The sequence below is a fragment of the Scatophagus argus genome, chromosome 24 (genome assembly GCF_020382885.2).
Source record: "Scatophagus argus isolate fScaArg1 chromosome 24, fScaArg1.pri, whole genome shotgun sequence".
In the NCBI taxonomy this organism is placed as follows: Eukaryota; Metazoa; Chordata; class Actinopteri; family Scatophagidae; genus Scatophagus; species Scatophagus argus.
The window spans coordinates 7,435,673-7,463,088 of NC_058516.1; the positions used below are offsets into that span (position 1 = coordinate 7,435,673).

At 42.9% G+C, this 27,416-nt stretch overlaps 3 protein-coding genes across 3 annotated transcripts; 1 reads left to right on the top strand and 2 right to left on the bottom strand.

The window, feature by feature from the left end:
* Positions 1-119: 119 nt before the first annotated feature.
* Positions 120-3,331, bottom strand: LOC124055806 (cyclin-T2-like). Its single transcript, XM_046382933.1, has 4 exons — positions 3,322-3,331; positions 2,554-2,778; positions 2,311-2,381; positions 120-2,188 (listed from the first exon to the last, which is right to left on the bottom strand). The coding sequence occupies exons 1-4, from the start codon at positions 3,329-3,331 to the stop codon at positions 1,130-1,132; spliced, it is 1,365 nt and encodes a 454-aa protein (XP_046238889.1). The 3' UTR covers positions 120-1,129.
* On the bottom strand, positions 2,580-7,032 carry LOC124055297 (cyclin-T2-like). The gene is made up of 7 exons (XM_046381967.1): positions 6,790-7,032; positions 6,156-6,237; positions 5,938-6,066; positions 5,092-5,152; positions 4,705-4,767; positions 4,108-4,479; positions 2,580-2,717 (listed from the first exon to the last, which is right to left on the bottom strand). The coding sequence occupies exons 1-6, from the start codon at positions 6,945-6,947 to the stop codon at positions 4,253-4,255; spliced, it is 720 nt and encodes a 239-aa protein (XP_046237923.1). The 5' UTR covers positions 6,948-7,032; the 3' UTR covers positions 2,580-2,717; positions 4,108-4,252.
* Positions 7,033-9,111: 2,079 nt separating this feature from the next.
* On the top strand, positions 9,112-24,884 carry LOC124055176 (transmembrane protein 163-like). The gene is made up of 8 exons (XM_046381703.1): positions 9,112-9,677; positions 11,140-11,259; positions 16,409-16,452; positions 16,549-16,640; positions 19,762-19,858; positions 23,804-23,915; positions 24,278-24,419; positions 24,789-24,884. The coding sequence occupies exons 1-8, from the start codon at positions 9,494-9,496 to the stop codon at positions 24,847-24,849; spliced, it is 852 nt and encodes a 283-aa protein (XP_046237659.1). The 5' UTR covers positions 9,112-9,493; the 3' UTR covers positions 24,850-24,884.
* The last annotated feature ends 2,532 nt before the right edge of the window (positions 24,885-27,416 follow it).

Below are 27,416 nucleotides of genomic sequence, written 5' to 3' on the forward strand. Positions count from 1 at the left end.
ACCAGACAGAAATAGTAAGTGGACTTCAGAGATCATAGAATAGACACGTTTCAAAAGCTGCAACAGATCAAGTCTGCTTGCAAGTTAATCTATGATGTGTAAAAAGAAGGAAAAAAATATCACTTTTACACCTTTATTTGGGCTCCCAATACACAAATCGAGGATATGTTCATCAATACAGTCTGCTTTAGATCTCATGATACACTGAATGGAGGAAGTTCGGACTGGTGCGATAAACCAACAGATTGAAATCTGAACTACAGTCCTATATACACAATCTTATTTTAGAAAACTGTATTTTCTGATAGTTAATAACATTTATCATACTGAATAGCGATTGACTAAGTACAATCACAAGGCCTTTTTGTGATTTTAGCCAATATATCTTAAATGCACTTTCACAGCAGATTAACGTAAACTTCATCGTTAGCTCTATAATGAGTCTGCACATTAAGTTCAGATGCGGCCTTGGAAGTCCCAATAGACAGTAAATGGAGTTGGCCTCACACTTGTGTTGTTTTTTTGGAACTACTGATGCACTCTTTGAAATATAAGCAGACCATGTTTCCTAAGACAGAAGTTCTGCCCTGTTCGTCAGCAAATGGACGAGGTGATAACATCTCCACAGATACAGGTAATAAACCCAAACAGAGGAAGATTCATTCATATATCAAAAAAGTTCAAGACCTGAGATTTTTAGTGGAACAAAATGTCTTAACATAGAAAGAAAAAAAAACAACAAAAACATTAACCATCTGTAAACTGTCACAATGGCTGCGAACACTAGCTATGTCTTCCCTTTAGTGACCGAAAACATGCAAATCATAATGTCAGTTCACGTTAAAAAAAAAAAAAAAAAAAAAGTTTAAAATCTCATTTTTCCAGCCGCATTCTTGAAAGATTTCATGGTTTGTTTGTTTGTTTTTTGTTGCAAGCTAGTATTACACAGCTCTATGCATACAATTTTACATTTCTGACAGCTTAATGAGAATCATCAATAATCAGTGTGTAGACACGACTGAGGGCGATGCAGAATTCAGATAACTTAAGACAAATAAATTCATTTTTTAAAATTCTATTAAACATGGTAATACCTTATTCTAAGACAACACTGTAGACTCTCTGAAGGTTACAAGTTCATTCCTTGGGCACTTAGTAAAGAGTCCAGCATGTCAAAAGTGTCTTTGTAGTCAGTGTGTTGGCCGTTGGCGGTCAGCAGGCCGTTGGTTCCGTCGTGGCCGTGGTGCTCCAGCATCCTCTGGCTGCCCTCTGACGAGTAGTGGGACGAGCCGAGGCCTCCTTTGGAGCTCCTCTTGGACGAGTGGTGGTGGTGATTGTGGTTCCCGGTGTCAGAGTGAGGCCTCTTGCGAGAGGAGCCGGAGGAAATCATGTCGTTGCAATGGCTACTGGGAGCTCGTAGAGATAAGGAGGAGTTGTCCATTGTCCCTCTGCTGTTTCCGCTGAGGGAATAAGCGTGCGAGTGGCCGTGTTTCGAGTGGCGGTGGCCGCTGTGCTCTTTGTGCTTGTCTTTTCCAGGCAGAGTCCCGCCCTGCTCCGAGCCACCGTGACGCTCTGATGAAACTTTGATTCTCATCTTGAGCTCTTCGCTACTGGCAGAGCCGTTCTCGGTGAAAGGAGGAGGCAGCCGAGTCTTTTTAGAGCTGGACTTTTCTCTTCTGCCGTCGCTGGACTGGCCGGCCTGCTGTGGCTGAGAGCGTTTCTTGTGGTGGTGCGAGGAGAGAGCTGGAGGAGGCCCATATATGTCTGTGTTCGCCTCCTCCTTTATACCGTTCTGCAAGGCCAGCTCTGCCGCGTGTTTCTCTCTGTACTTTTCCAGAGTCAAGACTTTCTGCGGCCGTGAGAAAGCTGCGGCGTTTGTACCGAGCTGCTGGTGTTTACTGCTAGAACCGCCTGCAGCTTTGTGTTCGTGTTTCACCAGCGTGAAGTCTGCAGGGTGAGGCTCGGAGAACTGGTCGTAGCCGCAGGACTTGGACTGGTCGCTCAGTGGCTGGTAGGAGGCGAAGGGGACTGCGATGGTGTTGAGGGTGGGCATGTCTGCGGCGTCTGATGCAGAGGTGGAAGGAAAGAAAGAGTTGGTGACACCAGGAAGACTGTCTAAAGATGTCCCCTGGAAGGCACTGTCCACTGCTGGGCCATCTGTCTTTGGCTTCTTGGCTGCTTGAATGGCCTGCAAAACAACACCAAATTGAACATGAGAAACTGATGCTGAATTTGTCCTCACTTGGACCAGTCACACTACATGCCCTGCACTGCTCTCATGCAGATATCTGTTACGCATCAATGACTTGCCCTCCAGTTTCGTATCCTCTTCAGCCTGCTGGGCGTCTTCTCCAGGATCTGAAGGAACTCGTGTGTGAGCTCTATAAAACAGAGAACACAGCAACGTCAGTAATCCATACTGTGGACTCACTTCAAACACGTAATGGACAGATGGGAACACCTGCTTTGTCTTCCTATTCTTATGTGATTAATGGATGAAAATTAGAATTATATCAAAGTCCAAGAGGATGAAACAGTGAGAGAAAGCCTCACCGTCTAGCAGCTGTAAAGTTACAGTGCGGTCCACGTACTCCCACCAGTGTTTGCCATCTGTAGACACGGGGATTTCCCAGTTGGACCACTTACAGGCCAAGTGGATGCAGACACATGCGACGACTGTGGGCCTGTACTGCAGGCAGAAGGTGGTGAGGTGCAAACTGCAGGAGGAGACAAGAAACAAAAGAGAAAGATACAACTGTGAGCTGAAAAGCTTTTCAACTAATATACATTATAGCAAGCCAATATTAACATACAGCTCAATCCAATGAATAACAGAAGTTTAAAGCAATACTAACAATGAAACTCAAATGCTGTTTTCACATCACATACACACAGACTTACCTTATAGACCTGGAACAGTTAAGAAAACCTATGTTTGTTAGGACATGTTCCTAAATCTTCAAATGAGAAATAAACAGTTCCCATAATAATATATCAGTGTAGATATACTGAAACTGCATTGCGTTTTGATTTTAGTGTTAAAAGAAGGGGAAATTCTAAAACATCAGTGCTTCTCAATCTCCAGAATTTCAGGAAATCTCTACACAATCAAACTAAATTTACACACAGTTTGTATTAATGTCATACATGAAATCTTCAAGACTGAGAAACACTGATGTTGGTAGCCAAGACAAATGATTAGAAGTTTTCTACAGCTCATTTTCTCTGCACTCCGAATCCCAAACTACACTGCAAACTGGCTCTCGTGTATTGAAACTAAGAGCAACGTGGCGATAAATGTCAGCCGGGGCTGAAAATAACCGGGGCCCATGCTTACCACAGCAAACAAACTGAAACCAAAAACAGTCCCGCCATAGTAATTTATGAAGTTTCAACATTATTAACGCTACGGCTTCAGCAGTGGCGGGCACTGTTAGCTCTGGGGTAAGCTAGCACAGAAACAGCTAATCATAAAGTCGTTTTCCTCACTTCAGGGGCGGTTTAAGTTGTTTAATGCTGCAGTGCGTGTTGATCGGCTGATCCTCTTTGCTACTGGTGATCACTGCTCTGCTCAGGAAACGTTAGTCCCTGAGTGATGGTGTAGAAAAAATTCACAATATGCTTCCATTCATCTTGCAAATGTCTGTTTTATTTTGCTACTGCAAGTTGGAAAAAATAAGCTAAAAAATATAGATACTTCTGCAGGTACTTTCTATGCAAAAAATCTAGAAAATTCAGGAATATAATCATCAGCTGGCAACATCAATCTCCAAGACTACCATGTCGAACTAGCAGTCTGTGTATAGCAAGTAAAATCGACAGCTCAAAAGTCAGTTACTGAGACATACAGCAGCACAGCCACAGCAAAATTGGGAGCTCCTTGAATATAAATTTTCTGCCACAATAGCTTCCCTTTCAAAAACAGTAACCCTCAAGACACACATGCAATATTCAGCTGTAATATCCACAAGATGTTCTTAACCCCCCCCCACAGGGTTCAGTTTGCAGTATAGTTTGGCGTTTCATTGTTAGCTCTTTTTGGGTAAAAATATATATTAAAAAAATAATAGTAATAACAATTCATAAAGAACTGTAAACTATACTTACCAAAGAACTTTATAAGTTTAAGAATCTTTAGTGGCAATCTATATTCAGGCTACCGCTTGAGTTTTTTTTTACGCATATGCACTCCGCACCAAACAACCTTGAGAGGTAAACAGCACCACTACACTCCACATTGTGCATTCAACCCCTATGTGCCAACACAGAGCCCTTGTACAATACACCGCACAGCAGCCTGGCCGGTACTTCCCCACACTGGAGTTTCCCAGGATCCAGGCGCAAACAGGGCGTTGGACACAGGAACGGGGCCCCTGCAGGACAGGAAGCTATAGTGTGCCATTAAAGTGCAATAATGGGAACAGGATAATAACCTGTTGGTAGCCATGAAATAGGAAGTCTGTGCCAAATCCTTGCTTGCTGTAAAAGAAGAAGAAAGTCCATTTTAAAACTGAGCTGGTACTTTGAAAGAGCATGTTAAAATCAATGTAGCTGGCTTTACCAGCAGTAAGAAAAAGTGGACAAACTTATGGCACAAAACTGAATGGTTTACAAGGAGAAGACAGTTTAAATCCTTTACACTGAATTGAGTGATTTAATGAAACAGTTTTGTGGAAGAAAGGAAGCTGAGAAAGAAGATTATACCTCGCACTAGCTGGGAACACCTCACAACATCTGTGTGTGGATGATCAACTGTTATTTCAAAACCTGCAATCAAGATGTTAAATGAAGATGAGGCACTGGTGCAAAAACATTTTCAGCAGAAAATCAGTGTGATATTGTGGTTTACATTTGTTCAAAAGAGAACTAAAAGAAAAAACTCAAGTGTGTCTGTAGTTTTGAAAATGCACACGTCATCTATCTACGCACAACATGCCCACGAGGTACCTTTCTAATTTTATTGTTTGTACTTATTCCTTCCAGGAGAATAATGCTGCTAAAACAGGCAACTGGAGGAGCTGGTAAAACAATTCAGCACACAGAGAAAAAAAAAAACAGCATGCCAAGTACTGAAGCTTAAATAACACTCACCCAGCGTCTGCAGCACTATTGTTTCCAGTGTTACAAGCTCTTGTGCTTGCTGCTGGAATGCCTGAAAAAGATTGATTATTAATTAACATGCAAGTCTGCTCCTCTACAACTATACTGACGATACAGCTCCTTATCAGCTCTCCTGCAGACAAAAATGTCAAAAACACAAGAAAACATCTTTGGAAGATGATCCTCTTGCACCTTTTAATATTCTGCTACGAGAGCTGAACTACATGTGCATATTACCGCTGTATGGTTAAAGTTCTTCAAACAGAAGGTCATCAGATAAAATTTATAAATTGTAGTAGAGGCTGGTTGTGTTTTAATGATTTCAAATGATTAATCATTTTGTCAATTACATTGCAGAACATTATGAAAAATCCAACTCAATTCCTTGTTTTGTCCAACAACATGTCCATAATTCACAAATCTTAAATAGACTAAGTGGATAAAATCTTTCTTGAGACAAAGCTGAAGCTTCTGCTTGGGAAAAAAATTATTTAAACAATCGACCAATCATCAGAATAGTTGCCTTGTTGCTGCTCTACCGCATTTCAAGATGTCTTTTCAGTCCAAAGCCTCACATCATTGGAGCATGACTCATCTTTGAGAAAAATAAGCAAAAATGAACATGGAAAAGTCAAAGTTGGATCAGCCTCAAACTAACTGCAGTGTCATAATTCATTGAATGTACATTATCTTCCACAAAGCATATGGTTTTGGTCACACTGTAAAACCACAGATTAATTTTATCTTTCCATGATGTCTGTATGAAACAGACATCACACATCACGTCACTGCAATTTCATGAAAACCAAAGATGCTCCTTAGTCATAGTTTACTTACGTTGCTCTTAGTGTCTAGGGCAGGCTCTTGTGGACTGATGCAGGCATGGGCTATTTTAATGACATGCTCCAGCTTCCTGGGCTGCTCCTCAACTTTAGCTGCCAGGAACAACGTAGTCTGGGAAATTATCTAGAGAGAGAAAAGCCACAGTCGGTTTTCACAGTAGGCAACTTGCCACTAGTAATTATGGCATCACCCTACACTGCAGTGGTACTTACATTTCTATGGAATTTGGTGAAAGAGTGAATCATATAAAACCTGTGCATATATACTATAGCAGTGTTGATAATCAGTTGGGAGCTGGACATACAGTCAAGGCATAATTCGTGGGCTGTGTACAGTAAAAACTGAGAGGACATGCATTATATTTATCCTGGCACATTAGCATTGACCTGGCGCTAAGCGGACAGCTAGCGAAACGTGCACCGTGTGAGTTAAAACCAAACGCAGAATGAAGCCACCAGTTTCACCTTCTCCAACGACGTAGTAACGCAGTTGTAACGTGATATTAGGCTTAAGTTACAGACAGACCACCATCGACAACCATATCATTAGACACGAAGCTAACAATAGAATCAGAAGTCCGAAGAGACAAAACAATAGCTAAGATAGCAAGCAGGCCTCAACACTTCCAGCTAGCTATATACAAACATCATTTTAGCTTAGAGTTAAGTGGACCATCTTGTCAGAGAGGACTCTGTGTGTGGTAACGAAAGATTTTAAGTATGCTTTAAGAAACACAATATGAACTGTAAGAAGCCTTGCCACCCCGGCCCTTCTGTAAGCTAATGCTTACAGAATCCAGCTATCCTGTCTGTCGGCAGGTTAGCCTTTACGTGTCAGAAAGGATACACGTTGAGTCTCTGGCCTATATCTTGGATTAAGTTGGCGGCCTGCTGTCGGTAAGAAAGCTCTCTGTCAGCCTCTATTCCGCAGCGTCGAGACGGTGTGTTTTCGAGCTGTTCCCGGGTGAAGAGCCATTTCGTAGAAGGTCCCCGGTGCACCGCCATTACGCTCCCACAGCCAAGCCCGACGGTGTTAGCATCGGGAGGGAGTGGGGCTATGGGGGCACCGGAAGGACGAAATTTGCAGCAGCGGTGCAGTTAAGACCGGTTATCTATTTCCTGAACAGCGCCACTAGTGGTCGGTGGTCCAAATAGGCGTCATATTGTGGTTATGTCCAAGTAGGGATAGCCTACGACAACATAAGCCTGTGAATATTCTCATTCATCCAGGTTATCTCAAGGAAATTCAATCGAACGCAACTGGACTTAGTTATTTGTCTTTGAAGACATTTCACCTCTAATCCAAGAGGCTTCATCAGTTCATGCTCGCTTGACTAGGCTGGGACTAGTCCAAGTCCAGCTAGTTGGACTAGTCCCAGCCCACCCCAGTTGCGTTCGATTGAATTTCCTTGAGATACGACAACATAGCCTTGTTATGGGCAAAACCCATCTCCTTTTCAAGAAAAATTAACCGTATTTTTTTTTCATTACAATTCTGATATATAATTGATTTTAATTTTGCAGAAGCTTAAATTTTGTTGGCAACAAAATAGCTTCACCTCATTAGGAAGACTCATGTAACCCTTAGGCAGTAGCTGTTAACCGTTTTTTGCTTGTATCATAAAAACACAGCCACACAGTTGAACTACTCGGATTAGCCACCAGGGGTCACCAATGCACTTTAGGCTCGTCAGACTTTTATAAAGTTTCAATTTGGATTTTAATCATAACCTGTGTGAGACAAGACCAGTCCTAATAAAATGTCTCATCTTTATTGTATTAATATTAACATTTCCATGTGATATCAACCCATGTAGACCACAGTGTGACACCACATGGTGGAGCGTCCCCTGGCCTGCACTACCCTCTTTCTACCACTGAACGGCGTAAGAGACCACGACTTAGAGACAAACTCAGTGGACTCCCTCTGCCTCAAGTGCTCTAACTAACTAACAAGATTAATGTGAAGTGTAGCGTCGTCTATACAGGCCTGCTGCATGGGAATCCTCTCAGATAACTACACTTAACCCGGTTCGTGTGTGTGTTTTTAGAAAAGTCAAAATTCTGCAAGCATTAAGACACTGAGAGAGAAAAATTCCCACTATGAATCAGGCTGCTTGTCTGAATTGCTCCACTTCAGTCTTTAGACCAACGAATGTTTTTCAGTGTTTTATTTCGACGTATTGCGTGAAACTTTGGTTTGTTTCCCCCTTATATTTCAACTAATTCACCTTAATTTTCATGCTTTATCGTTTGTAAATACCACAGCATTTGTTTTAATCTGGGCAACGCATGCTTATCTGTATCTTAGCAACCAGTTTCAGGGATCGCCAGTTGCATTGTGTTCATTATTCCCACCAAAACCACACACTCTTGAAATACAAGATTTAAATGGTCATGACTACATTTAGCCTTCGGTGCCAAGCAGCCAGCCGAAGTGACAGGTGAGAAACGGTTTCCCGTCTGCCTGCACGTCCGCCGGCTCACTCAATCTGCATGGGACAGATGTTTGAGTCGCGAGCGCGCGGCGCAGCAGCTTCGCGTCACCGCGGCGCGAGCACGGGTCACGTGAAACTCCACCGGGATTACCAATTAGAGACCAGGTGCAGCTATTTCACCACGTCGCGAAATGGAGCCTGTTGTGAATATTTTCTTCTATTGCTTTTCCAGACTGTGAGCATCCAATAAGTCAGCATGTAGACTCAACTGACTAGTACCGGTTACCACCTTCAAAATAAATAGCCAGCCCGTTTTTCACACGGAAATGATGCAGTTTATCTTGAAAATACTGTAATTCGCAATGAAAGAAAAAAAACGATTTTTTAAATCTGCGTTAAAGTAGCTTTTCCTATGAATACACAAATTTAAACGTAATTACAAGTGAACTTTACTTAAATATAATGTAACTTGCGCATTATTCCTTCTACAAGTAAATAGTTGAATGCAATACCTTTGATCAACTCCATACACACAAGGGTTTTACTTTAAGCGGTCCCAGGACAGATAGTATTGTTAGAGAACCTTTCAGAATAAGCAGCTCTTTAATATTCTTACCGGTCGAGGCAGAGCCAGTCATAAAATACAGCTTAGGAGTGTATCTATACCAAAGCATGATAATAAATGCGTCGTGCTTTCAGTGAGAAAATTAACTACTATGAGCTACAGAGTATCATAATCAAATTAGCTGAATGCATATCGCCCAGATTTGAGTTTGTTTTCCTATACAGCATGTTTTGCCTCTAAAATGGCAACTATAGCCGAGATATTACAGTAGATGCAAAAAAACCCAACCCCAAAATCTTAACTCGATTGCCCACTTGAACAAAACATACAGACATGCGTTTGTTTTGAAGTCCACATCTCTCAATTTCCGGTAATGTTTCACCTTACAGTGTATAATTTGGCGCAACTGGACCTGCAGCCCTGCAAGGAGTCTCGCTGCCTCCCTCCTTCCCTCCCTCCCTGGGTCTCTTCCCAGTTGAAAGCCTGCACTTCTCGCCCAGGTGTGACATTTTTGGAGTGCCTCATTGGAACCGCAACCCGCCGACAAGATGACGGACTCCACACCGCCAGACCCCACCGCCGTCCCGGACCCGGCTGTAGTAGTGGACCCCACAGCGGTGAACGGGCAGTGCGAGCAGGCGGACTCCCAGCAGCAGCCCAACACAGAAAGTCAGGGAGACGGTTTCAAGATGGACCAGGAGATGAAGATATCAGACAGCATAGAGGACCGAGGTAGGCGGTGTGAAATGTGTTTAAAGTTACGGACTCACCGGATGCCATGTCGCCAGGGCGCACACTGTGCGTAATACCACGGAGAGCAGCCCAGTGTATATTATAGTGAAATGTATACATGGTCATCTGTTTACAATAGGAATCATTCAGCTGCTCGGAAAGATGTTGCCCTGCTATTTCCTATAACCTGCCCCCATATGTCCCAAACTGCGCACAAGTAAGACTTTAAGACATTTCTCGGGGAAAGAGGTGATGTGACTGATGACTGGCTGCCTTAATGATCAATGTGATTAATTATTCACAGAGCTGGGTGGAAGCGGAATACAGAGTGTGCATGGCTCCATTGTGTCAGACATATTACCCAAAACACGCTGCTGTGATTACAGGTTTTATGAATAAATTAGTGAACTGGCTTTCGGAAAGAGTGCAAACCACAGGCAGCCATTTAAACAGCGGTAGGTGTTCCACATCTTAGTTATGGTACAGCAGTAAGTGTGTTTTTATCTTTATTCCTGTACCAGTGCACTCCTTAATAATCACATATGAACATAAAAATATGTGTATGAGAAGGTATCTTGAAATATTAGGATCTTTGATGAGTTTTGAAAGGAAGGGACTGGTCAGTGTAACGGACTGGATGCATGTTTAAAGCCCAGACCTGATTATCATTACAATCAAAACAGAAGACTGCTTTTGAATGTTTCATACTTATCAGAACAATTTGGACTTACAATATTACTAAGGAAACAAAAGCAGCCACGATGTTCTTTTTAATGGATAACTCAAGCACGTTCAAGCCTCCCATGGCCATAACAAAATGGAAACCAGTTGTGTGGACAGTGTGAAATGCACAGTTCTACCATGGATACGTCAGTTTATGTGACTGTGCAATGACAATAAAGACTCATCTCATCTTATCTTAGATTTTCATTGATTATTCTGTCTGTCCTGAAGACCGAATAGCCGGGAAGTCAACTTGTGTTTGAATGACCGCTCTGAAATGGGACCAGGATCTGAAATGGGACCAGGATCAATTCGTAGTCTAATAAAGTAACCGTACATGTCATTTACTCCCCCAGAAAAGAGGATTTCTTCAAAAGTTAATCTTCGAAGATAAATGAGGGACCTTTTCAGGTCCCTTGTCACAGTTCAGTTGCCTGTGAATTGTTCCAGCGGTTCCACCAGAGGGACATTTCTCCACTAAGCCGCTCACATGATTTTATTTAAATAACTGATGGGCTTCCAAAGTCCAAATATCTCATCGACTGTTGGATGCATTGCCATGAAACTTTTGTTCAGACTTCTCTCCTCTCCAGATGTATTGCAGCAAATTTCACAACATTTATCATTTTAATTTGCTTCCATCACCAGGTCTGAATTTGATTGCATCAATAAGTAAGAGCTTACAGCTAACATAAATCTGTACATAGTGGGTCACTTTGCCCTTTGTTTTTGTCTGCAGGTCTTCTGGAAAGCAGCATGCGTCTGAAGCCTCATGAAGCTCAGAGTTACCGCAAGAAAGCTCTGTGGGTGTCCTGGGTGTCCATAGCCATCACCATCATCCTGGCCATCGTCGCCTTCAGTGAGTAACGCTCACTTCAGGTGTTTCCTTTCGTGCCTCCTCAGGCTCCCAGGAAGTGATGCTGGTGATACCAAAGACATGTACACAAACAAAACCCACATAAAGACTGATGCTGTTTGGCCCTTCAGTTGAAGGACAGGTTTGTTAATTACTGTGACAACCTGCTGATCAGTGTGACACCAAGCAGCCTGATTAAACAAGAACATGCAACAACAGACAACATGAAGGACAAGCGATTGATGTGAACATGCTGCTTTGACACTCCACACTTCACGCTGAGATCCTCTTTCATCCCTAAATCTTTAGCTTCCTACCGCTTCCGCTTCAAATGGTAATATCTCTTAGAAAAGAGAGCAACATGGAACATTTTTGCATTCGTGAGTGGGAAGTTTTTCATTTACTGGTATTAGTTTTGAGACTGATTGATTACTGACCGCCTCTCAGACTTCTTCTAAACCCGCTTCTCTTTCACTTCTCGGCATGTCAAAGGTTCCTCTCTAATTTGAGATAGAATCGATTAACTTTGAAGATCTAACTCAGGTAATGTTTCATTGGTTTATTGGACTGGATTGTCTGGATCCACACATAATATTTACTGGACTGTATTACCGAGACATTTGACAGACAGGGAGGAATGTAGAGATGAATACGTGTCGGGTGATGATTTTTGGTGATGGAAGTATCACAGATCCTTGTTAGTAGTGCCAAGACTGAACTGATGCTCCTTCCTCCTCTGCAGTAAATGCAGATTAGTGCTTGACAGATGCACAAGTAAAGAGGATAAGCTTTGCTGCAGTGTGGCTGATCACCTCAATGGTGGTTTGCAGATGTGCAGAAATATAAGGGCTTCCTGTGATGCTGAAGATTAGAATTGATGACGGCAAAAAAAAAAAACAGCAGTGCTATTCTTCCTTTTCGTAACTTTGGTTTTTTTTAAAAATATTTCTGAGGATAAATGTGAACATAGTTTTGTGCAGCGTCTTCTTCATTAGACATTTTTGTCACATCTCTGTGGTCCTGCAGTGATATCCCCTCCGTGTCACATCTTGCCTTGCTCTTGCTCATAAATGAAACACGGCACGCTTGCAAATCAGCTGCAGAAATGAGCAGAGGAAGAGACTATTGAAAAGATGCATTTTCATTGAGCAGTGATTCCAGTAAACAGTCACGCCGGGTCAGGATTATCACACACACACACACAACTGTTTTGTTTTGGTTTTGGTGCCCAGACTGATCTCAGGAAAATCCAGTGGTTCAATAATTAATCTTGTTAGGGGCTGAAATTGAAAATTGGAGGTTGATTTGTTGCTGCATGGCACAAGTTAACCACCCAGGTCAGAGTTAGTGAAGCAAGCTGTTAATGTGACGCAGACATTTTGTTTTGGAGGTCAGACCCTCTTCCTGGCTTAAGACCGCGTGTATTTTCAAGCATTTTGCCAACTTCCTGTCGTGACAAGGAAGCCCTGACAGGCCTGTCTAATAACTTCCTTCTTTGTCATGTGTGTGGGTGAAGTTCTTAACAATTTTATCTTTTAATACAACAGTATTATTATCATTTTATAATTCCAGAAGAGGAGGTTATCTGGACTTATTGTGGTTACATGTTACTGCAGGTAATAATCATGTCTAAACAGTTTCATTATTCCACACAGTTTACAGCAGCGTAACTTAGATTGATTCTGATATTATCATTGTTGTGCAAAGCCTTTTTCTCTTTCCCCGCAACCTCCTGTTTGATTGACACTGTTGCTAACATTGTCATTCATTAGCAAGCAAACAAGCCACTGCACCAGTTGCGCATTTGCTCCTTTAACAGCCATTCAAGAACCTCTGAAGCTGTCACCGTCTCTTCGGAATTAAGCCTGAGATTACTGAATAGTAAATGTGTCTTCAAGTAGAGGATGCCTTTGTAAATAAGAACATTTGTAATGAGCAAAGACAGCGTGAGAATCCTGGTCTTAAACACCAAACAAGCTTCATGCATAAGATAACATCACAGAGTAGAAGACACCAAACACAACATATTTCAAAGGAAGAAACTAATGGACTCAGGAGGCAGACAGAACAGAGAGAGAGAGAGAGAGAGACAGCAAACAGGACAAAACGCAGCCAGTATTGTTGTATAAATATCATTAATGACCTGAAATATAAAGAGATAAGAAGATTAATTTTGGCACTGTTTTCTATGTGTTAAAGAGAATATATGTTAAAGTATTGCCTTATGGTTGCTGCATTGATAGATGCAGTATTGATGGATGTCCAGATAAATTATCATCTTTACTTTTTCATTTATTTTATTTATCATTTATTTAGAAAAAGCTCTTCTTCCAGGGAGTCTTGGTCTTGTAAACATGCCCAACATGGCCAACTTTCTGCAAGAAACCAAATATTTCCAGAATTGTCAGACTCTTCAATAAAGCTGCGCTGATCACAGATGGACGAGACCAAAACAAAAGAACCAGGCAAGATATGTTTATATTGAGTATGAAGGAGGCCGCCCCAGTGCCCTCATCAGCACCTGCTGCTGTTCCCCGTCAGCCCTGTTGGCTGAATGATAACTGCTGGGTAAACACGAACTTTACTCAGACATGTCAAAGACTCCTACTCCTGTGTGAATTTTATTAGGAGCGAGTAGGTGCAGCTTTAAGTTAAGCAATGGGGAAAATAGAAGGGATCGACCAATTAAGTTTTCTCAGGACTCATATCCATACCAGTTATTAGCAACCATGTAGACAGTTAACTGAAGTTTGCAGGAAAAAGGAAATTGTTGGTGTCAAAATTTAGAATAACCAGCGATTTCATGTAACTAGAGAGTTTGGCTTTAGACGACCCAGAAATCCTCCTCCAGCTCGTGTTTTCTTGTCGGCGTCAGTAGAGTAGAACTGCTGAGTGAATGAGTGAATGAAAATGTAATCGACACCCTCGCTGCTGCTTTTATAACAAGGCGCGTGCATCGCTACAAACGCCATCAGTTCACCAACTGTAAAAACGAGCCTGACAGCAAAGCGTTTCACTGATATCCACCAACAGCCAGTAAACAAGCACAGCTCGGATGGTGTTTTATCTTCTTTTCTCTTGCTTCTCTTGTCAGATGTGACAAGGAGTGATGGGGAGGGGGAGATGGGAAACCTCATATATCTGTGTGTGTGTGTGTGTGTGTGTCTCCCCGCTGACACGCACCCAGCTTTCCTGGGAGCCAATTAGCCATCGCTGGGCTCAGCTCTTACGACTGCAGAGCCGCAGCAGATTAATTTACACACAGTTTTTTGCTCCTAATGAAGGAGGTAGGAGGAGAAAAGGGAAGGAAAGAGGGTATGAGGCGAGAGGAGGAGGAGCATACAGTTCTGGATTTGGACCACCAGCTTATGATGTTATGGGGAGGTCTGTGGGGTTTCCATCCCAAATGAAAAGTCATATAAAATAGCACTAGAGCAAAAGTTTTTTCAGCTATCTGAAGAGTTTAACTTTTGCCCCACACTGTTGTGTGATTGGTTCGTCTGGTTAACATATAAGCCTCACCCTGTTTTTTGCGCTCACTTCACAGGAAAACCAAAGAAGCCGGCAGCTCCTTTTTCCATGTCATGTCATCCCTGGCAGATGTGATGTGTGACAGTTGGGTGTCTGCACGGTCCCTCCCTCTCGATTTACTTTCATTTGAACAGCTGTCAAGTTCTGTGTGATTTGCAATAGATCTGTTGCCACACAAAGAACTTGATGACTATATTTAAAGAGGAGGCTAAGCATGCCACACAGGAGTTAAAATCAAAACTGTTGACTGAGCAAAGATTCACATTTCAGGATGGAGAATGATGTTAGCTGGTCGTTTACGCTTCTATTTCTAAGCTTTTTTTTTTGTAAATTAAAACTTCCTTTGTCAGAAAATAAATCTCTCCTTTGAGGTGGATCCTGTAAGAAAACAGGTGCCTGTAGTCTTGCTTCATTTTCAAAATCAAACATCGACGAGCTGCATTGTGTGTCAAATCAAAAGTTAGGAGTTGTATGTGACTTGCTGCAAAATTAACCAAAAGTAGTCCATAGATCATTTTTGCATTCAGTTGCTGACAAGCTGCCTCCCTGCAGGTCATAAAAAAATCTTATCTGCTCATTTGTATTCAAGGGTCGTCCGTGTGCGCGGGTAAGTGTTTGCAAAAACATGTGAAGGCAGCGTCATTTTAGTTGGGGGAAGTCGATGATTGCACCTTCAGCCCAGATGGAGGAACTGAATGTAGATGAAGGAGTAAAGGGAGGGAAGAAGAGGAGATGAGGAGGAGAGGAGAGAACAAGGAAAAAGGGGGGAGGTAGAAGAATGAAGGAATCGTTATTTTTGCTGTTCTTGCGGCAGAGCGAAAACGAGCAACAGAAGAGGGAAGGCAGAGGAAGAGATACCACACAATGATGTGTTTCTGCATGCAGGGCTGAGGCAAGTTGCCTGGCCCCCAGTGGGTCTGTCTAAAAATAAACCTGTGTGGAGAGGAGAGGATTCCTCCCCTCTATCTATCTGCATCTTTGTCTCCTTTGTCTCTCCTTCCTCCTCTCCTCATTCCCTCCCATCGCAGGCTGTTGATTACACTCTCAGTGTTTTCGATGCCTCCACAGCTCACTATCATTGGGCCCAAAACAGGCAAATAGTATGCTGATAACTAAATTACTTCAGTCAACAAAAGTGCAGTTTATTATGTCTGGTGTGTTTGCACAAACTAATAAATACCACAAAAGCAGTTCCTCAGAAAAAGGCACCATGTGTGTGATGATCATCCATCAGTGCAGCAGGAGAGGAGCCAGCCAGCGAGGGAGCCTCCTGATTGACATTTTTTACCTGGCAGCAGTCGACAATGGCAGGAAATCTTCATCCTGCTGTCAGTATTCTGCAGAAAAAGACTTTCATCCCTGTGTTTTAATGCCTGCGAGTGGGGACATAACACATCTCCTGTGAGCAGACTACAGCAGGAAACTCTGACATAACATTTCTGGGACATAACATGCAGAGAAATCCATGTCCATGACGACATATATAGGAAGAAGTGATGGTCGAAGATGGATGGAGGACTGCGTTCTCCTGCTGTGGATATGTTTGGAGTAAATATCAATGAACACAAACGCTTAAAGCAGATTGTGTCAGTGTGACTTAACGTGTCTGTTTTCCTTCCAGCTGTTTCCATCATGCGACACAGCGCTTCAGCTTTTGGATTTGCCGTAAGTCGACAGTAAAGCCTCAACTTTGCTAAGTTTACAACAGCTTTTGCTGCGGTGACGAGGATTTAAAACTTGTCCTTTGTTTTCACTCTGTAGTTTGATGCCACGCTGGATGTGCTGTCCTCTGTCATCGTCCTGTGGCGGTACAGCAACGCCGCTGCTGTCCACTCGGCACACCGTGAATACATGTAAGTACAAACACTTTTCACTTTTTGGTTTGAAATCAAGTTCATCACTTTTGGTTTTGGGTGTCTACACATACTTAGACAATTCAAAGCATTAAAACCACTATGTGACCAATAGGACATGATATGAGGACAAAAAACTGTTCTTTTCAGTGTTAGTGGACCTTTGCCTGGAAAAATCAGATGCATCTAACTGTCTTTGATAAAATATCAGTCACTAAAATTAAACTGCTCAAACATGATGTGCAGCTGAGGACAAAAGAGCAAAGAAATGATACTTTATTACCAAAAATAATGATATGAGATATAGCATAAAATTGAATTGACTGGTGTTGTATTTCTACTGCCAGTTTTCAGTTGTTGGTATTTTTGTATTTATATTTTCATACTAGACACTCTGCAGTGGTTTGAGCCTTTGTTGCAGCTTGCCCAGATGGTTTATTTCATTTATAAGGACCAGACAAACCCAGAACAGAGACTCAGTCCATTTCAATGTGTCCACAGTGTCTAAAGTGTGAGTTTGTGTGTGTGTGTGTGTGTGTGTGTGTGGTCTGCTTTGTCCTGGAGAGGAGTGTGTCAAACAGCAGGTCTCTTCAGCTCTGTCAGCCTCAGTCCACTGGGACCGATCACAGGCGAGCGACTCACGTCTTATCTGTACCTGGCTGAGAATAGCGTGTGTGTGTGTGTGTGTGTGTGTGGAGGTCAGGTGGGCTTTTCAGAGCCTGCTGAATGGCCACGGCTCTGGCAGCAGACAAGTGACTAAAAGAGGGGGAAAAAAGAAAATTGAGGGTAACGCATCACTTTACTTACTGTATGTTCTGTTCAGATGAGCCTGAACATGACAGCAAGTACAGCCAAAGCAAAAGCATCTGTTACTGAATGAATCAGGTGAAAGAAAACTATCACTATCTCTGCCCTTTCTGTCCAAACATCTGGTAGATTCACAGAGCGAATCTATCAATGTGCACACACACACACACACACACACACACACACACACAGGAGCAGCTGCTAACTGTAGGGACAACAGACGAGATCAGGTCCTCTGGAGATGAGACAGAAAGACGGACAGAGACAGACACTAATTCAAATGTCAGTTCTGTTTCATTTGTTGTGCCAAGACTGAGATCAGAAGATTGATACCACTTTCTCTGAAGTGTGCAGTGAAACAAGAGCTGAGCTCAGCGTAGCCCTTAAAACTGGAAGCAGTGGAGAAAATTGTTCCTGACACAGAGAGCTGAAAACAGCAGAAAAGGCTGCATGAAAACTTCACGCTGGAAAAATATTTCACATTTTCCATTTTTATTCGACAGCATTATTAACACCAAGTATTACACTTGGCTCACACTGTATTTCAAACCGAAATAAAAATGTCTTCATCAAGACAAATTCACTATAGAAAACATTAGGGTTTAGAGCTCACTTTCATTTACTGTCAGCTTCTTTGGTCAGCAGGGGAGGTCGATCAACAACTGTAATCTTCACACTGAAACATCACCACACCACATGATGTTGCTTATCGACAGCAGCCCTCGTTATGTCACTTTGGCAGATAATTGGAGAATTCGGACAAAGTTCAGGCTGCTCAGTCGGTAATTGGTTTGACTGAGAGATCAGGCTTCCTCCTGGGTCACACACACACATACACACCCACAGCCATAAACACACAGACATATTAATGCATTTTACACAGAAAAGGCGAGAATCAGCCTGCAAGCAACTAAAACACCCACACATGGATGCACTAGTATACAAGTACTTAAATAATCACGTACTGTATGTGCATATGTACTGCACTGTGTGTGCCCACTGTGCAGGCACATCAACCATAGTACTGTTTTTTGGTGTTTGTTTGACAGCTAGCGGCTTCCAGCAGTTGCCAAGGTAACGAGCTCGAGATGTCAAAACACAAGATGAATTGGGGATTTTTTGTTACCAAATGAGAAACACAAAGCCTTTCAAAAACAAAACCCCCTCCTGTATTCATATGACTTCTGCAAAGGTTGCATTGAGCTGTTGTTGTGCTGTTGTTGATATTAAAAAGTAATCTCACCCACCTGTGATATGATAGATGTTTAACAGCCCTATTAGAGGGGACTGAGTGATTCCATGTTGTGTGTGTGTGTGTGTGTGTGTGTGTGTCCAGCTGTGGACTTCCTAGAGGGATGCTGGATGTTGCCGTGGTTACCTCATCAAAACCTGGGACACCATGTGTGGCTCGAGATCAGCCTTCAGAATGGAGCACACACACACACGCTGGTAGCCATGCGTGACCAGTGCATATGCTTGAGCTGTTTCCCATCTCCCTCTAGACTGTGTTAATTGGGTAAAGGTTTTTAAAGGACATCTGCTGCTGCCAAATAAGTCTTTGTTCTGCACATCAATGTAATGCAATTATCTGTCATTCAGGATTGTTGTGATTGGCTCACGCGAAGATGCAGTTTGAGCTGTCTGTTTTTCAGTGGTCTTTAAAACCATATTAACCACCTTAGCTCAGTATGTTGGCATGCTAATATTTGATAATTAGTAGTAAAACAGCAGCTGGTGGCCAATGAATAGTTGTTTAGACATATCACTAAAATGTCAGCCTCATGAGGAGAAGTCACAGGATCACCGTTAAGAGTCATCCTCTGTGGACCACGACTGTTTGCACATGGCAAGCCGTCCAATAGGTGTTGAGATATTTTAGTGGTGACCTGATGATGCTCTTTAAAGGTACCCCAGCAGTTTGATACTGCGCTATTACTATACTCCATTATGAATGATCAAACTCAGTGCAGAAGTGAGATATCCCAACTTTTAGTTCTCAGCATGGATCAAGCTCCAAAAGCATTCTGGGTCCTACATTAAATATAATAAGACTCAGTCACATCTTTCACTCCTTCTTTCACGCCAACAGTTTGTAACAGACGTTGTCCCACAGGTTTATTCCAGGAGGGGATAAACCTCGTCTTTGTGAGATTGTTGTCATTTTCTCTTGCTAAAAGAGAGCAGGTGGTTACTGTTTTCTTTCAGCTATGCCATAACTAGACAGCTAATGAGTATCAACCAGTTGGAATCGGCACTGCAGCAGTTAGTTATGTGCTCATCACAACGGTTTTCTTCTGTCTCTTTCCCTCCGCAGAGCCTGTGTTATCCTCGGGGTGATTTTCATCCTGTCCTCCTTGTGCATTCTGGGTAAGGCCATCCATGACCTGGCCACCAAGCTGCTACCTGAAGTGGTAAGAATTTCTAGACTAGCAGCCCAAAAGACACTGGTTAAGGCTAGACAATACTAATAAAAGGGTTTACCGCATGTATATGTTAGTGAGCAGGACACGGCGCTGAATGTGGTGCAGCGGTCAGAATTTGATTCACACTGGAGATGAAGGAGAGCTTTGGATTAAAGCATCCACCATATGGGACAGATTATGTTATCCATTTAACATAGAGGGTAGAAAATAACCCTAAACACATTAACGTTCTGTCGGACATTACGACAGCTGTGTTACTGTCAGTCAGACAGGGTCATTTAATGGTCTCACTCAAGTCAGGATGCAGAATTTAAGCCAAACATTTTGTTTATAATCAGATTTTTCAGTGGAATTTGGGACTATTTTTAAAGCTTGGCCAGATAGTAACAGCCGCTTTGTCCAGCCAGGACTCGTCTGCTCTCTCCGCTGTAATGCTGCCGGTTTGCCAGAGACGAGGATTTCACTAAAATCCGGAAAAAGCCATGTTGACTTTGGGCCTGTGTCTAATAATATCTTCTCAAACTGTCAGCGTACTTCTCAGAGTCCAAGACAAACAACACGCAGGCAGTTGCTGGTATTCATGTGATTTGCATGATGCTGCAGATGTAACATGGCAGATTCTGTCCTCAACTGGCTCCTGATAAGATGGCATATTTTCATTTGGCCATCATGTAGTTCCTGTCACTGGGGTGGTTGGTAGTTGGGCAACAGACTAGTTGTGAAGTTACTCTTTCCAGTCTGTGTGAGATCATTTAAGTTGTTAAAAAAAACCAGTCCACTTTGGAAGAAGCTGAGTCGATGTTTACCTCAGGACCAACTGGACTGCAAACAAGCGAAAATGTTATGCAGCAGCTCTGCTTTCACAAAATCATGAATTTCAGACTCTTGCATTGGCTTTATTTTTTTCCTCGACAGTGTGTGTGTGTGTGTGTGTGTGTGTGAATAAGTGTGTAAAAGTGTTGCTGTTGCTGCTGCTGGATGAAGAATGTCACAAATCTCAGGTGTGAAGACTCAAGAGACTTCACACTTCCTGAAATAGCTTCATCACCCCGTTGCCAGGGAATCGTCATCTCCGTAGAAACGCTGTTGAGGATCTGAACATGATGATGATGATGATGATGATGATGATGGATAAATATGGGAATATTATGATGAGCTTAATGACTAATAATAATCATAAAAAGCTGTATATAGATTGGTAACAAGGTAAATGGTGCTCAAGAATCCATTAGATGGACCAGTAGTTGGAATGTGGTTTTGTTGCAGGATTTTTAATTAAATTTCCTCTTCAACTTAAGAATTCACTCACTGTCTTGTTATCCTATTGGCTGCTGCACACACTGATGAGGTTGGATTTGGGGTTTGGCATGCAGAGCATCAGCTGAAAGCACTTTAATCATGTTTTTTCACATTCTTTGATCGACTGCAGAACAAAAATATACCGAGATGAGAAACGTAGAGTTTCAGAAATCCTTTGCAACTCACCCGAGCTCAAATTGCAATTAGGTTTCAAATCCTTTATTGATTTATTGGACCGACTGTGTTTTGCGTCTATTCATCTGTGGCTGCAGCGAGCGAGAAGAGACGGCCTGACAGACAGTGAGCACCAAAGCATACACAAAGGCAGACTGTGGGAGGTGAGGCAGACAGATTGTGTTTTTCTGAGCCGACCTGCTCCTCTTCTGTCACACACTCTGGTTCTACCATGCTGGCTTATGCTGCATCACAGTTGGGCTTATATATAGCTTGTGTATGCCTCACGGCCCTCTTCGCTGGATACTGGAAGTAAGGTTTATTTTCAGAGCCTCCCTCTCTTCCTCCTTGCTCTGAAATGTTAATAAGGTAAGCAGCTGTTTAGGTATGCGGTGGTGAGAAAGGGAGGGAGAGGAGGAGAAGGAGAGTGAGGGGGTTCGAGGAGGAGGATGTTTGATTCTTGACACTTGACTGTTCCCGCTCTGCTAGTCCTCTGAGTCCAATTAATGTTAGTTAGCAACCAAAACAAAGCTTTCATCTCTGGTCTGTCAGATCTTTAAAAGAAATAGTTTGAATAGTTTGTTTGCCTCTGAGAGGCTGCAGTGACCTCTGAGAGTGGACAGAATTTGAAATCCACCCAAAACAACCTGAACACTGCACAGTGCACAATCATCTACCTGAAAACTGAAAAGTCTTATTTTGGTATTAATCATCCCATCTAGAGCTGCAAGAAAAACTGTATTTTCCAAAATGTCAGACTGTTCCTTTAAGGTTTTGAGCAAACAGGTTTTTCTACCTTCCACTCTTTTCACGATTTCCAGCTGTATGCAGTGGAGCTGCAGTCAGATTCAGACCGCATTTTGGCTCTCTTCCACGAGCCAAAATGCCAGCTCGGCCTCTTTGAATGTTGATTAGAAGGTCACATGATGGGCTTTCCCATGACCTGTTTTCCTGTCAGTTTACTAGAAGCAGAACTTTCCAAAATAACCAAATTTTTGTATTTTGTGTTCTCAGTATTACTCATGATTCTGTTAAGGGTGGCACAGTGGTGCAGAGGGGTTCAGAGCAAGAGGGTTCCAGGTTCGAATCCCGGTTTGGGCCCTTCTATGTGGAGTTTGCATGCGTGGGTTTTCTCCGGGTACTCCGGCTTCCTCCCACAATACCATTAGGTTAATTGGCTACTCTACGTTGCCCTGCCTAGGTGAGAGTGTGTGGTTGTCTGTCTTTGTGTGTCGGCCCTGCGACTGACTGGCGACCAGTCCAGGGTGAACCCCGCCTCTCGCCCGTAGTCAGCTGGGATAGGCTCAAGCTCCCCCACGACCCTGACGGATAAGTGGCATAGAAAATGGATGGATGGATGATTCTGTTAAAATAGGAAATGATGTACACTGGTAACAACCTACCATCAGTATCTGCATACTGTTTCCATTAAATCAAATGATTTAAAACCATGGCAAATCGTGACAAGCTCCCATTTAAAAGTGTGTGTGCGCGTTTGTTGAGATGGCCGATCTGGCCTTGTTGATGAAGACTGTGTTCAACACGTTGAGTGTAATATCCCTTTTAGATTTCATTTTCACAGCTGAGTCACAGCACTGACTCTGGTTTTTATGCAGCATGCTGAGGTTTTGTCTCCATCTCCTCTTTGATGTCTGCAAGCTCGCCAAAGTAGCTTTTCATGGCTCCAAGGCCATGGTGCAATATTAATGCTGCCGCAGAGGCACTGAGAGCTCAGCAGCTAACTTTCTCTTCCCTCATCTATCCCTTTCCTCCTTCGTTCATTTACATTTTAGGCATTTAGCTGACTCTCTTTACAGCGAGACTCATAATAGGTACAGCAAAGGAAGTAATATTAGAATTATTTAAAACCATAAGGACAAGTCTGGAAGAAGCAGAGCATTTGATAATTGCCAGGAAAAGCAATTAAGTAACAGCCGTGTGAAAGGAGGAAAAACATTTTCTAAGTATAATTGAAGTAAATGGTTGAGAGGGGAGGTGAGATGATACATGAGCTGGGACCTGCTGTATTGAGCTGTGGTTGCACTGTGGATGCAGCTGTCTTCAGAAGTCACTGTGGTCTGGTCGACAAGAATAGAGAGTCTTTTCATGGCAGGACATGGCAAATTAAATGTGCAGCGTAATTAGCAGGGGTGATAACTGATTTGTTTTGGACTTAGAGTGTCTGCAGTCCTCTCAACGGGCTGCAAGCAGCCCCAGCATCCACCGCCAGTCTGAAGGTAAGGCCAGCACATGTGTAGACTGAGAGACAAATCCCAGGGCAAATAGGTCCATGCAAATATTCACAGCAGCTTGTAAAGCTTATTGCTGTAAGTCCACAGTGGTAACTAAGGGAAACTTGCATTGATTTGTTTACTTTTCATCAACTCTTTGCTAAACCGAATCGTAAAGTAGAAGCTGACTGTGAGGCCCACACTCTGCTGTCCTGCCTGTCTCTCTCAGGACGGATTCCTGTTCAGCGTGTCCATCATCAGCGGCTTGGTGTGCATCATCCTGGCTGTGATCAAGTTTATGCTCGGCAAAGTGCTCACGAGCCGAGCCCTCATCACCGATGGTAGGTGTGCACGTGCTCGGACAGAGCCGCCGTGAGTTTCATTGATCATCTGTCTCACATTTGCCTGTTTGCTGTCTGTAAGAGGGATTTCCAGCCACGATGCACAGTCATTTTCTACTCAGTGACAGATATTTGAGCCATTTCGTGTATGTGTCATTCCACTAGACTCTTTGTATACCGTCAGAGGCCACAGCGGTCAATATCACACATCCGCTGGACTCTTTGCAGGTGTCTGAGGGAAGGCCAAACACGACGAGGCCTGAATTCCAACACAGAGCCTACAAAATCCTTGTGCACTGGCTTTGGGCGAGATATCTTTCAAACAAACAAACAAAAAAAGATTGTTTGTATTCTCTCTCCAGGATTCAACTCACTGGTGGGGGGGATCATGGGGTTCTCCATCCTCATCAGTGCTGAAGTGTTCAAGCATGAGCCCAAGGTGTGGTACCTGGATGGGACAATAGGCGTCCTCATAGGTCTTATCATCCTGGCCTATGGAGTCAAGTGAGTGATTACTAGAAGTTATCAGAGGGAGAGTTTACAAATGTCTTAAATGTGAATGTGTGAAGATGATATATTAACAATAATTGTGAATATATAACTTTGCTTTGGAGCTGAATTAAAGCAACATACTCAAAGTAATAGTAGTTATTTATTCTATCACATGTTAAAATTACATTCTTTTGAGCTCTCAGAACAAAGTTTTTTTTTAGTCTGAAGTCTCCAATCATCACTGCTGTGGCGGTGAGGTTTTTCTGCTCTGAGCAACACCCCTAAGCTCAAATGAATGAGGTCTGCGGTGTCTCAGTAAGTGTTTGCATCAACACAGTTTTCCCTTCGCTTTCTAAAAAGCCTCCTCTTCCTCTGCCACAGGCTACTGCTGGACATGGTCCCACGGGTCCGTCAAACCAGGAACTACGAGCGTTTTGAGTGATGGACCGCAGTGGAAAAAGACAAAGGGGGGGTGGGAGGGGGGGGGAGGATGGTTTGGGAGGGAACTGACTGACTGGCTGACAGGAGAGGGATGGGGATTAGGGTCCCTGCAGTCTCTCCACAGACAAACACATTGAGTCCTTGAGGTGCCAGCAAAGGCTTCAGTGTCTGTACAGTCCTCCTGTTCATAGATTTGAACTGAGGATCCAGGCCAGTGATGACAGTGCAGGGTGGATAAAATTCTGGGCACCTTTCAAGTGTTTTTGGTGTACATAATATCTTTATCTTTGTCTTTTAACAGTGAATGGGACACTTTCATGCCTCCATATTTAAACCAGAGGGTTCAAAAGATCATGGGAGTTAATTGTAAAAGGGATCTAAGCTAAAAGTTTGCAGGAGACATATGGACCCCGAGAGTCCAGAGCTCCTCAAAAGCCACAGATTTGTTGTAAAGTAAGTTGATGTACAATACCTCAGTCACACCTCATCGCCCTGTCAAAACACAGCAGTTTATTTTCCCATGGTTCCTAGAGGCCTTTGCTCAGCTGTGCTGTAAAATGTTGCCGTGCAAACTGATTGATGTAGCTGATGTAGCAGCGGGGGTATTAATGCTGTTCTACCTTTTTTTTATGGCCAGAGAGGATATATCAATACAAGGCCCATTTGGCATAGGGAGCAGGCCCATAAGCACACTGGCTCAGTCACATGTCATTTGCTGTTTACTGTATTAGTCTAGACTGTTGTGGCTGGAGCAGTGAAGGCTGAAGCCGGCACTGTTTCAGCAACCTAATGCCATCGCCGGCTTACAGTCCTGGAGGATAAAAACCATGGCTTTTGGCTTTCAGTCACAAAAGAGAGTCATGACCTGACAGGAACAGGAGCGAAATGGCTGAAATGAGATTGCTTTACTTTTATTTATTTATTTATTTATTTTTTACAGTTAAAAAGACAAACACCAGAATATAATTTTTTACATTTGCAACTTGCGCCATCTACTGCCCAGAAGAGGTACCTGCCAAAGGCCAGTACTGACAGGACAAAGATGAAGTTCAGTTCCCTGCAGTCTGTCAGCACTGGGATCATTATGGATATTTTTTTTTTTTGGTCATGGATGTTGATCAGGCATCAAAATGAACAAGCGAAAATGAAAGAAATGTTTGAAAACAGAACAAAAGCAGGCAAACTAAAAGCAGCAGTTGGAAGGAGGGAACACAAACGAGGCACAGGTGACTGTAATCAGGGCAACACAACAAAAGGGGGAGGAGGAGGAGGCAGAAACTGTGAAAGAAAGCAAGACATAAGAGGAGAAAAGTGCTGAACTCAAACATCAAACATCAAACATAATGAGCTGACTTTAGTGTTTCACATTTTACCTGATCAGTTCTCTCTGTGGTCAGGAGTGGTTGATCTCAACACACCAGTCACTCTGCAGTGCAGCCATGACTTTTGTTTTATAAAAATCATTTCCTCAGTGGTTGACGTTGGACGATGGTGCGCGACCAAAACACGTCTATACTGAACTCAGTGCTGACTGTGACTGGGAAAGCAAATTTCATTTGACCACAGATCTGTCCAGCAGCTGCGATATTTCAGTTTCACACTGTGAAGGAGTCCACTTTCAGACAGCTGACTGATGAACATGAATGTGAAGCTGTGCAGAGTGAGACCAGAGTGTTCATGTAGTCCAGCAGAATCATCAGTCCAAACTGTCCGGCCTCTGAGCCGTGACCCTGTTAAACACTGCTTCAGCTTTGACACTTTTACTTCTTACTTTTTCTGATCCTGCTCTCATTGTTCTTCTCACTGAGCACGTGGGAGGCTCCACATCAGGGAAACCGACCACATCACTCTCACACACGACAAGTCAATATTTATCTTGACACAGCATCCAGTGTCAATATGTGTCTTCTCTTATCTGGAGCTGCTGTTTGTTTTGGCATTTAAAAGTGTGGCTCCTAACCTTTCTGGTGAATTGGGTTTGTCAACTTGTCTCATAATCGTGCAGTATTAAAGCTGGTGGGTGTTAATCATTAACTGATGAATTTAGGACTAAAGACAACAAGCTTAAGATGTTTTGATTTAGCTCTGGTGTTAGCTGATTATCAGCTCTTACTTTACTCAAATTTTGTCCAGTATGGCTGCCAGCAGGACGCGTCAAAGCACAAAACTAAGAGTTTCCAGAAGCACAGAGGCTGCTGAACAGCTCACAGCCACTGACTAGGAGATTACCATTTACATCATTAGTGTGAAGAAACATCTTAAAGTCTCTGACGGAATTGACAGTGTTTCTTTCCATCACGTCTGGGTTTTTTTTGGGGTTTTTTGGGTTTTTTTTTTAGCTCTGAAGCCTTAATCTCACTGATCAGTGATTGGGGACTGTGTCACATGAAGTTAATTATCAGTTTCAGCTGAGGAGTTTGACTGACACAGATGAGTTCACTTCACTTGTTAGAGTTGTTCATCAGTTTTCCTCAAGGCCGTGTTTGCTGCAGTGACTGTAAGTGAATGTACACACTGTGATGTGAGTTTAGACGGGCCACAAATGTGTTACTGGGTTGATTTAAGGAC

Excerpts from the sequence above, each read along its gene's own strand:
- LOC124055176 (XM_046381703.1), top strand. The coding sequence starts at position 9,494 with ATGACGGACTCCACACCGCCAGACCCCACCGCCGTCCCGGACCCGGCT. Across the intron at positions 11,260-16,408 it reads CCTGGCCATCGTCGCCTTCA|CTGTTTCCATCATGCGACAC; the intron begins GTGAGTAACGCT and ends TTTTCCTTCCAG. Across the intron at positions 16,641-19,761 it reads TCGGCACACCGTGAATACAT|AGCCTGTGTTATCCTCGGGG; the intron begins GTAAGTACAAAC and ends TTCCCTCCGCAG.
- LOC124055297 (XM_046381967.1), bottom strand. The coding sequence starts at position 6,947 with ATGGCGGTGCACCGGGGACCTTCTACGAAATGGCTCTTCACCCGGGAA. Across the intron at positions 6,067-6,155 it reads TCACCAAATTCCATAGAAAT|ATAATTTCCCAGACTACGTT; the intron begins GTAAGTACCACT and ends TTCTCTCTCTAG. Across the intron at positions 4,768-5,091 it reads AATAGTGCTGCAGACGCTGG|GTTTTGAAATAACAGTTGAT; the intron begins GTGAGTGTTATT and ends TCTTGATTGCAG.
- LOC124055806 (XM_046382933.1), bottom strand. Across the intron at positions 2,382-2,553 it reads AACTTTACAGCTGCTAGACG|AGCTCACACACGAGTTCCTT; the intron begins GTGAGGCTTTCT and ends TCTGTTTTATAG. Across the intron at positions 2,189-2,310 it reads AGAGGATACGAAACTGGAGG|GCCATTCAAGCAGCCAAGAA; the intron begins GCAAGTCATTGA and ends GTTGTTTTGCAG.